The 11,087-nt window shown below is 46.4% G+C and overlaps 1 protein-coding gene across 1 annotated transcript; it reads right to left on the bottom strand.

The window, feature by feature from the left end:
• Positions 1–256: 256 nt before the first annotated feature.
• On the bottom strand, positions 257–10,552 carry CFAP107 (cilia and flagella associated protein 107). Its single transcript, XM_065894478.1, has 4 exons — positions 10,229–10,552; positions 5,554–5,667; positions 1,888–2,065; positions 257–661 (listed from the first exon to the last, which is right to left on the bottom strand). The coding sequence occupies exons 1-4, from the start codon at positions 10,340–10,342 to the stop codon at positions 477–479; spliced, it is 591 nt and encodes a 196-aa protein (XP_065750550.1). The 5' UTR covers positions 10,343–10,552; the 3' UTR covers positions 257–476.
• Positions 10,553–11,087: the final 535 nt, after the last annotated feature.

Raw genomic sequence — 11,087 nt, 5'->3', positions numbered from 1 at the left:
GGGAGGCATGAGGAGGCCCGCCGGCTCCATGTCAGCTGTCTCTTATGTCTTCTACCACAACATTCCTCTACTCCCCATTCCTCATGTCACTCATTCATTCAACAAACATTCCTAGAGGATATGTACCGAGTTGTGAGAACTTGGAGTCATATTACCTCTCTGGGCCTCAGTTTCCCCTTGTGTGAAATATGGGAACTTATGGGTTCTTCCAGTTACTCTTGACTTTCAGGTCTGTCTTCTGCACATACATAACACTCCTTGTGTCAAAGGGCTTTATTTGTGGGCTGGAAAAGAAAGGAACCTGTGGGTTTGGAGGAGGGGTAGAAAGTATAAAACACAGACCATGATTCCAAGGGCCACTCAGATGGGCCTGATTTAAAACTCTGGAAGTATGTGCAGCCGCCTGCTGTCTGGCAGGTCCGACGGTGTGGTGGGTCTCCATGTGATTCCACCTGTGCTTGATGGGGTGGCAGTTCTCAGGAGTGTGGGACAGGCTGCAGGCGAGGGGGAGGCCCCGGAATTGCATGTTCCCGCTGCGACATAGCACCAGAAGGTGGTCTGGGGCAGGAAGAAGTGTAAATGCGCTCCCTCCAGGTGGCTTCGGGTGACGGGAGCCATCTCTGCTTCAACTGCTCATAGAGTCCGTAGTTTGTAGGGGGAGCTGCAAGGCAAACCAGAGTCTGGGTGAACAGGGCGTAGAGGAGGAGGCTAGTGTTGATGGGACAGGAGAATGGTTGGTTGGACCCTGCAGGTTCTCCCAGGCTGCCGTACCAGGGAGCTAGGCTGGCCGTGCACCAGAGGGGAGAAGGAGGCTTGCAGGAGGGTGGTGGTCCTGCCAACCCCCGAGAGCCTCAGGGCTTGGCCTGCTCCTTGTGTACCTAGGAGGGACCAGACACTGTGAGAAGCCTTGGAAAATTCAGCCCCATGACCTGATTGAAAGTGGCCCCATCAGTTCCTGGATAATAACTGCCCCACCCCAGTAGGGAAGGGAGCAGCGTGAGCTTGCGAGAGTGACCTTGAGAGAAACCCTTGCAAAGTAATGCGTTGTGACAAGCGCTCACTCTCCACAAAAAGATAAGTGCAAAGGACAGGGGCAGCTTGAAATGTAAATCAGATCAAGGCACTCTCCTGGTAAATCTGTGCAAAGTCTTGTTACTGAAGGAAGGACAAAGTCCACACTCCTTATTGTGGCCTGTGAGCCCCTACCTGGCCTTCCTCTACCCCTGCTTAGCAGCTTTGTCACTCGCTCGTGCCTCCCCTGGGACGTCCTTCCCTCCAATTCCTGCACGGCTCCCTCCTTCTCAATTCAGTTATTTCCTCCAGAAAGACCATCCTTTGTCATCCCATCCCAATGAGAATCAATATACCGGCCTCACTTTCTCTCCGCTACCCGTTTTCTTTTCTTCATACCACATGTCCCGGTGCAGTGCACTGGATCTTACGTTATCTTATTCATTAATGATGTCTTCTTTGTCTCTTCATGAGGGTGTCAGTTCTCTGAGGGCAGGAATTCCTCCCTATCTGTCACTGCTGTGTCCCCAGATGCTACAATAGGGCATGGCACCTGGGGATTACTCAGTAGTATTTATGAAATGGATGATGGATTTGAGTGTGCAGTGACGCTGCCCCCCACCACCTGTGCTCCAGGTAAACACGGTGCTGCAGGTGACAGTTTCATCACACAGCAACATCATCCAGCAACACAGGGAGAGGGCAGGTGACCTGGAGGGTAAATAGGACTCTTTCCCTATCTTCTCATTCTAATGCTTTTCTGGAGTCTGAGTCACCTGTGAGGTTCTTCCGCACCAGGTGGGCATACCTCAGCCCTATGCAGCTATGAACCCTTTAGAGCCCAATAAAGGAGGCGATCCCGAATTATAAAAATACCGAGAAGGGGGAAGTCAGCTTTCTCTGGGAGCCACAGCAACTTATGTCTATCCCACGTGCGGAGCTGGGGCAAGCTTGGGTTATAGTTATGCCGGTTGTAATGGTCGTCGTACGTGCTGATCAGATGGTGGCACGAGGGCTCCTGGTGGTGGGTGATCAGGTGTTTGTACGGGAGCCCCTGGAAGGACAGACACAGGGCACATGTTACCAATCAGAGGAAGGCATCCACCTGGCTGTGCCATGGAGATCTGTGGTGCTGATGGAGAGGGGGCCCCCGTGGGAGTGTGGCTGCCTGAGCCCTGGGAGCCACCAACAGGAAACACACTTGTCTGCCCATCATGACGCAGTTCACCTTCAAACACACATCCCACCTCAGCTGCAGTCAGCTCTCTGTGTGAGGAGCTCCCAGCCTATGCCAAGACAACTCATCCCGAGAACGAGCTAGGGGGATGCAGTAAAATGAAAGTCAGGATGCCCAGCTGAATAGGGAGAGTCCGAGCCATCTCATTGCATGCCCTGATGATCTGAAATTACCCCCTTTGATTTGTCTCAAGTCTCATCCTTCCAAGTGCCGATTTCCATGGCAAGTGAAAGATGTTAAATGCCGAGCCTGACGTCTGCACCTTCTATTTCAATCAGTTACTATGGGAAGAGTCAGAGAATGCTCCATAAATTGCCTTCTCCTGCAAAGAATTTATGTCTCCCTCAGCTGGCAACTCAGGGAGTGATTTCTTTGGTGGGGAGTTATTTACAGGGAGAAGAAAGCCATGTTCTCCCGACTCTGGGACGTTTGCCTGAATCAGTGCTTTTCCGAAGAAAATCCTCTTGGCCCTAAAAGGGAATCCTAGAGGACTGGACTGATTTACAAGGAAGATAATGTGGATTCCCATGTTCCTCCTCTTGTCTGGAGTCGTGGGGAGGTCTGCACCTACTATGGCCAAAAAACACTGGTTGCACCAAATATTTCAAGTGGTGGTTCCATGAATCCGTCAGATCACAAGGCCAGAAGGAGACAAAGGGGATGGGCACAGACATTAAGCAGGGGTTCCCAAGGTCCACATCACCAGGTGTCTGGAGTATATTTCCAAGGTCAGGGAAAGCAAGTTGGAGGGGTTCTCAGCTATCTTGACCGTGCACACAAGATTTTTGTTTTGATCAGGTACGGTAAGCTGACAGACATAGAGACAACTGCCTTTGAAAGAAGAGTTTATCACTTACAATTCCCAAGAGGAGGGGGCATGTCACATCGCACAGGACCACATGGGAAGCACAAGGGTCAGTCAGGAGGCAGAAGGACTGAAGATAGAACATGGCCCAGAGCCTTCGTTGTGCTTTCCAACAAAGGAATGGGCAAAGCAGGGTAGGCATGTTTGAGAAGCATAGGATTGCACAGTTTGAATAGATTCAGGGTGTCTCTGGTTGTCACTGCCTGGGCCTGGAATGGGGAATATTGGCCTCGCATGTGAGCATTAGATAAAGGAGGTGATTGGAGGGATGGTCTCTGGATTGGTTGGTTTGCATCTGAAAGGCATGATGGCAGGCAAGTTGTTTACTGTCCCTAGGAATTAGCTAACCCTGGGAGGGGCAGCCTCTCCAGGATTAGCAAGACCCCTAAAATATCAAAGTAAAATACAGAAGATAAAAAACATGATTAAAACACCTGCCTAGGGGATAAAAACTCCATTGATCCATGGTCAATTTGAAGAGCAGTTGCAGCATTTGCCAAAGGGAGGAGAGTAAAGTGGGGAGGGAGATGGAAATGGAGGCTGTCCCAGTAGGGGAGCACAGGCTGAAGCACACAGAGGAGCTGACAGAACTGAAGCAGCGATGTGGAAGTGATGCTGTTTCCAGTGTCCTTAGCACACAAACAGGCTATTTGAACAGAATCCCTAGAAATGAATATCCAATTGCTGGGTTCTATTTTGTGTATGTGTTGGAGGAGGTATCTTAATTTTATCCAGGCTCTATGTATGTGTGGTTATCCCTCATCAGGGTTTGTGATGGGACAACAAATGTCTTTAAGAAAGGGCACCAAGGGGCTTCCCCGGTGGCGCAGTGGTTGAGAGTCCACCTGCCAATGCAGGGGACACGGGTTCGTGCCCCGGTCCAGGAAGATCCCACATGCTGCGGAGCGGCTGGGCCCGTGAGCCATGGCCGCTGAGCCTGCGCGTCCAGAGCCTGTGCTCCGCAACGGGAGAGGCCACAACAGTGAGAGGTCCACGTACCGCAAAAAAAAAAAAAAAAAAAAAGGCACCAAAGGTGTATTGAGAGCTAGGCTAAATGTCTCATGTACATTGATGGTTAGGGGATGGTTAGGATTGTGGGTTCTAATTCTGACTTCCTTGTATTCAAGTATGTTTGTGTCTTCAGTGCACACTAGTGCTAACGGTTGGCAGCACCAAAGCATCAGCACGGTCCGAGGACCATGCAGTGCGACCCAGACATGACAGCACAAACCAGAGATGCCATCATGGTCCAGGGATGCTAGCACAGAACTGAACATCTGGCACTGTTTATACTGACATGAATCCCCAAATGCAGACGTTGAAGAGTCAACTCTGGCAGGTGGTAAAAAGGGATCTGAGGAGACTTTTTGCTTGATTTCCTGATTTGCTGAGCAGCCCCCTGTTCAGTCCCTTACCAACAGGCTACACAGCTTCAGACGGGACACTCGCCACCCTTGGGCACATTTTATCTGAAAATGAACATGCTGAGCTGGACAATCCCTTGGGTCCCTTCCAGCTCTAAATTGCTCCATTCTGAAGGATGTCCATCCCTCATTCTCTGCCTCCCTGCCCCCACCCTGAATTTAGGCAAAGGTAGGGTTGTGTGGGGTGGGAGTGAGGGGACGGAAATCACCTCTATGAGCAGCAGGCTGGCAGAAGAAATAACTTGGGGGAACACCCAGATCATGGTGGGGACAGGCATAGTTGTGCACCCAGTGGGTGAGCACCTACAAGGTTATTCTCTCCAGGCTGAACCTGGTGGGAAGTACCCATGAGAGCTGATCTAGGAAGAGGCTTTCTCTCCTGTTCCTGGAAGGGCCAGGATCTCTGAGCCTCTGGCACACTCTCACCTAATTTGATAAATGTCTCAAATGCCTGGTCTTGGGCGTGGAAGGCATGTTCTGAGGCTGCAGTGCCCTGCTCCCTGTTCTGAAAGCCTGGAACACAGCCACACTCACAAACAGGCACCCAACAAGTGAGAGTGCACTGAACGGTCCTTGACTTTTCATACAAAAGAACAGGACGCTCGGGCATAGCTACTACAAACACTGTCTGTTCAAACATCACCACCACTTAACTTTTGGAGTACTTTGTGTGATTCCTGACTACATTCACCTTAATTGAACACTTACCTTTGTTTGTTTCCCATATTCTTTGCCTGCACCCTGTTGGAAAGGCGTGAAGGAAGGGGGGAAATGGCCCAGGAAAGTGCTGGGATACCAGCCAAGGGGAATGCTACCAGCTTGAGATTAGATTAACATCTGTCCACCCAGTAAATAAGGGTAAGTGACATTGGCAGCCCTCTGGCTGGGGAGGGTATTTAATGAGGTTACTCGTGAGTTTCTAAGAGAGAAATGGATCTAGAAAGAGTCTGGCTGTTAGTGTCTCCTGAGCATTGGGAGGGAGTCAGGCCTGAGTGGGGGGTCCCGAGCCCTCTTACCTCAACTCTCCTCTTGCTGTACCACCTGGAGATCTGATCCGGTCTGTGGCCTGGGAAGGGGATATACTCTTTTCTATAAATGGTCTGGGGTGTTTTCTCAGTGGCTTTGGTGAACTGAAAAAGACCAAATATTCAGGACAGTTTCTGTGATGCCCCTTCTCAAACTTCTGCTGTATTCCCTCAGCTCCCAACCATTGGAAGCTGGGCAGAAAAAGGGTAAATATGGACCCCGGGCATCCTGCACAACACAGGCTTAATTGTGCCCCCCTCCCTTCCAGTACTTGAAAAGGAGTGTGCTCAGGGACTTGGCACCCCCCCCAAGAGCCCTTGAGAAAGCTGTTTTGGTGTCATCTGACCATATCTCATGGTCACTTCTGTTTCTGTTCTCTCCTCTCTCTCCCTGCTCCTTCCTCCTGCTTGTCTCCTCCCTTTCTCTTTCTCCTTTGTTGCTCACTCTTCCACATTTTTGTGGTTGATTTTTTTTTGAAATTCATTGTGGTAAAATATGCATAATAAAAGGTACCATTTTAACTATTTTTAAGTGTGTGGTTCAGTAGCATCAAGTACATTAACACTGTTGTGCAACCACAACCACCCTCCGTTTCCAGGACTTTTTCATCCTCTCAAACTGAAACTCTGTCCCCATTAAGCAACAGCTCCCCAATCTCCCCTCCCTCAGTTCCTGGCAACCATCGTTCTACTTTCTGTCTCTGCGAATTTGACTCCTCTATGTACCTCAGATAAGTGGAAGTATAGAGTATTTGTCTTTTGGTGACTGACTCATTTCACTTAGCATAGTGTCTTCAAGTTTTATCTACATGGTAGCATGTGTCATCATTTTCTTTTAAAGACTGAGTAGTATTCCATTGTACGTACACGCTCTATTTTGTTTATCCACTCGTTCGTCATTGGATTACATCTACCTTTCAGTTCCTGTGAATAATGCTGCTGAGAACATGAATGTGCAAATATCTCTCTTCAAGATCCTACTTTCACTCTGTTGATAATGTTGATAGAGTTCTTTGGTGCATAAATTTTTTAATTTTGATGAAGTCCAATCTATCTATTTTTTTCTCTCGCTGCCTATGTTTTGGGTGTCGTATCCAAGAAATCACCGCTAAATTCAAGGTCATGCAGCTTTTCTTCTATGTTTTCTTCTAAGAGTTTTATAGTTTTAGGTCTTGTATCTAGGTCTTTGATCCATTTTGAATTAATTTTTTAATATGGTGTGAGGTAAGGGTCCAACTTCATTCTTTTGCATGAGTATGATGTTAGCTGTGCTTTGTAACAATCTATTTTAAATTGATACTAACTTGCCTTAACTCATTAATAAAAACTCCACTCCTTTACAGCTCTGCCCTCTCCCATTTTATGTTATTGATGTCGCAAATTACATCTTGATATACCGTGTATGCACTAACATGGATTTATAATTATTTTTATATACCTGGGTTTTTTAATCATGTAGAAAATAGTGGGATTACAAACCAAAATTATAATAATAATGGTTTTTATATTTGTCTGTGTATTTGTCTTTACCAGACGTCTTTATGTTTTCATATGGCTTCAAGTTACTGTCTAGCATTTCTCCATTTCAACTTCAAGGACTCCCATTAGCATTTCTTGTAGGGCAGCCCTAGTGGTAATGAACTCCCTCAGCTTTTGTTTATCTGGGAATGTTTTAATTTCTCCATTTTTGAAGTAGAGTTTTGCTGGTTAAAACAGTATTCTCAGTTGATAGTGGGGTGGGGGTTTTTGTTGTTACTGTTTTTGACCCCTTTAAATATATCACTCCACTGCCTTCTGACCTACAAGGTTTCTTTTGAGAAATCTAATGATAATCTTATTAGGGCTCCCTTGTATGTGATGATTCATTTTTCTCTTGCTTCTTTAAAGATGATCTCTTTTTCTTTGACTTTCAACAGTTTGATTATAATTGTCTCTGTGTGGGTCTCTTTGGGGATTATTTTATTTGATCTTCATTGAGCTTCTTGGATTTGTAGATCCATATCTTTTCTTCCAGTTTGGGAAGTTTTCAGCCATTATTTCTTCAAATAATCTCTCTGCCCCTTTCTCTCTCTCTTTTATCCCATAATCTGTATACTGGTCAGCTTGATGTTGTCCCATAAGTCCTTGGGATCTGTTCACTTTTCTTATTCATTTTTCTTTTTGCTCCCTGGATGCAGTAATTTCAAATGATCTGTCTTCAAGTTCTCTGATTCTTTCTTCTGCTTGTTCAAATCCACTGTTGAATGTCTCTAGTGAATTTTTTTCAGTTTAGTTACTGAGTTTTTCAATTCCATTATTTTTGTTTGGTTCCTTTTCATAATTTCTATCTTTCATTAATATTCTCATTTTGCTTGTATATTATTTTCCCAATTTCATTTAATTCTTTGTCCATATTTTCTTTTATATCTTTAAGCATATTTAAGACAGGTGGGGTTTTTTTTAATTCTTTTAAATTTATTTACTTTATTTATTTTTTTTGGTTGTGTTGGGTCTCAGTTGCTGTTGGTTGGCTTTCTCTAGTTGCGTCCAGCAAGAGCTACTCTTCATTGAGGTGCGCAGGCTTCTCATTGTTGTGGCTTCTCTTATTGAGGAGTACGGGCTCTAGGCATGCAGGCTTCAGTAGTGTGGCACACAGGCTCAGTAGTTGTGGCACACGGGCTTAGTTGCTCTGCAGCATGTGGGATCTTCCTGAACCAGGAATCAAACCCGTGTCCCCTGCATTGGCAGGTGGACTCTTAACCACTGCACCACCAGGGAAGCCCCTAAGACAGGTTTTTTAAAGTTTTTCTCTGGTACTTCCATTGCCTGTGCTTCTTCAGGGACCATTTCTGCCACTTTATTTTCTTCCTTTTAGTGGGCCATCTTTTCCTGTTTCTTTGTATGCCTTATGATTTTTTTGTTGAACACTGAGCACTTGAAAAACACAGCCATCTCTCCTAGTCTTTGCAGACTGGCTCCACTCAAGGAAAGTTCTCCACTAAGTACCAGGGCATGTTCTGAGCCTTGGAATCAGCCAGGTATGGAGGTTTAAGTTCTTCTCAGGACTTTTCTGAACATGAGCATGCATCCTCCTTAGGCCTGTGTGTGTGTGTGTGTGTGTGTGTGTGTGTGTGTGTGTGCACGCATGCATGTGCACACTTTTTATTTCCCCTGTGTACATGGCTGCTTTAAAATGTCTTAATTATCTGAGGAGTCTCTCCCTGGCTTCTTCTCAGAGCCTTCGATGTTCTGTTGCATTCCTCTACCTATAATTTCTTGCCCCCAGACATTTGCAAGTTTGTAGTCCCCTGGCAGCTTTCATTAACTGTGACCACTGCTGCTTTTCAAGCTCTTCCTAGCCTAAAGTATGAACTACCCACTTTTCCCTGTCTGGTCTCTTGAGTTAGGCAGAACAGAGACCAATCCCTCAGGCAGCTTCCAGACAGGTTACAATGCTGCTCCACTCCCTCTGGGTTCCAGGGAGGGAACTGGGAGCTGAGCCACTGCTTCCCCCACACTGCACCACACTGTGCTGGGGAGAGAATGCAGAAAGGGCAAGTAAAAATGCCATGGAATCTCCTACTATTTTGAATGTGGCTTTTTCTACTGGGCATTTGATTTTTTGCTATAGACCTTTGCTTTGCAGAGCTCCCATATAGTTGTTTCAGTTAGGCTATAGTTGCTTTTTAAGTGTTTCCATGGGAGAACAAGGAACCTGGAGCTTCTTAGTCTGCCATCTTTCTGACATCACTCCAACTCTGCTCTCTTTATGCAATCTCCTCTAGGCATTGGACCAGTCCATAATATCCCTGGGTACTGCCTTGCCCACAGGAGCCTGAAGGGATAGCTCACCCAGTCCATCTTGCCCTTGGATTACACGCCCCTACTCCCCAAACAAAGCCAAGTGCAGTCAGAGCTAAAACTGGCCAAAAGCCACATCTGACCAGAGGGGTGGTAAATGTTCAGGTTCCCCCATGAAAACAGCCTTTTCCAGTTCACAGAAATCACCATCAACCTTCCCTGCACTTGCATCAAAGCTGCCGATTCTATCTCACCCTCTTTCCCTTGCCTATTTTCCAAGAAGACGTGAGGATGTCTAGACGTCTCTGCAGAAATTTAAGTGGGTCAGTCTTGATTGCCACGAATGAAGATATTCTATTTTAAGTAGGTCAATTCAGGCAAAGTATTTTGCGATGACCTTTAAGGTACATGGGAACACCAAAAGCCCATTTGTTCTGTTTTGAAAGTGAAAGCTGAAATGCACAGGCAGGGCAAGGTTGCATAACAGGTGCCAGAGAACAGCAGTTCATCCCTGGACATCAACACAAGGAGTGTCAAGCCTGCCTTGGCAGGTAACACATCCTGGGAAGGGCCAGCCCAGGGAGAGCAGACATTCTTCAAATCAAGGTGCAGTGGAATTAGGGACAGGGAACACTGGATGCCTAGAAACACTCCACTGAATATGGAACTGCAAGGCACAACCATATTGACATCTGTGCTATGATGTTTTCAAGCTGTAACAGGGGCCTTGATGATTGCTTGAACGTAGCTCCTCTATGTATAGCACAGTGTCACCTTCTTAAGATGCAGTCGCCTATGGCCCTTTGAAAATAATAATGTCCTAACTCCTCCCTCTCCCTACCACACGTCTCCCTCTGAGCCCTCTGTCCACCTCCTCTTTTCTTACCGTCTTCCTCTCCTCCAACCAGTTTCCAGTGAGCACTCTGGTTGAATACTTGGCCTCAATCTTCCAGCTCGGAGTGGAGAATGACTGTGGACTTACTGCAGTAAGAAACTGCATGGTAAGGATTTGCCCCAAGCTTCTTTGACTTAACACAGTTTAAGGTTTCGGGGGTGGGAGATGTTATGAAGTTGCTGAGTTTGGGATGCCTTTTTTTTTTTCTTTTCATCAGTCAGAAGGAGTGGTAGTAGATGAAACTCTACTAACTTCACAGAATAAAAGGGCCTTGAGAGTCCACTTTCAGCCTCCAGGGAGAGGTGATGTGATCTTGGATTCCCTACTGTTGACTGTCTCCATGGCGATAGACTCTGAGTATAAATACTCTCCTTAAGGGGGCAGCTGATTCTTTAGGGGCACCACAAAAGCAAATCAAACCAACAATCGCCACAAAAGCAGGAGGCAGAAGGACCTGGTTTCTATGTCACCACCTGATAAAAGGCATCATCTTTGCTGCCTTTTTACAACTAGAACGACTTGAGATGATCACATTCTACTACTTAATGAGTGCGGATGTGCTAGGCCCATACTGAGACTTTTACATGTACTCACTTGTTTAATCCTCAGAGCAGCCCTATGAAGCAGGTACCAATGATTGTACCCATTTTATGGATGAGGACACTGAAGCAAGGAGGGATTAAGTAGCTGCCTCAAGTCACACATGTGGAGAGCTGGGATTTAAATCCACTCTGATTCGGGTCTAAACCACTGGGCTCTACTCACTGCCCATCTGCCCCTTTGTCTAAGGGGCTTGAGGAAGAATCCTATCTTTGTGGTCAAACTAATAATTATTGTTCATTCAGATCAT

Source organism: Phocoena phocoena, chromosome 1 (genome assembly GCF_963924675.1).
Source record: "Phocoena phocoena chromosome 1, mPhoPho1.1, whole genome shotgun sequence".
NCBI classification, from domain to species: Eukaryota; Metazoa; Chordata; class Mammalia; order Artiodactyla; family Phocoenidae; genus Phocoena; species Phocoena phocoena.
This window is presented reverse-complemented; position numbering and strand designations above follow the sequence as displayed.

What these genes read in the sequence shown, in the direction of transcription:
- CFAP107 (XM_065894478.1), bottom strand. Translation starts at nt 10,342, where the DNA reads ATGCAGTTTCTTACTGCAGTAAGTCCACAGTCATTCTCCACTCCGAGC. An exon ending in GGTTGGAGGAGAGGAAGACG is followed by an intron (nt 5,668 to 10,228) that starts GTAAGAAAAGAG and finishes GGTCTTTTTCAG; the next exon opens with TTCACCAAAGCCACTGAGAA. An exon ending in AGCTGACTTCCCCCTTCTCG is followed by an intron (nt 662 to 1,887) that starts GTATTTTTATAA and finishes TTTGCCTTGCAG; the next exon opens with CTCCCCCTACAAACTACGGA.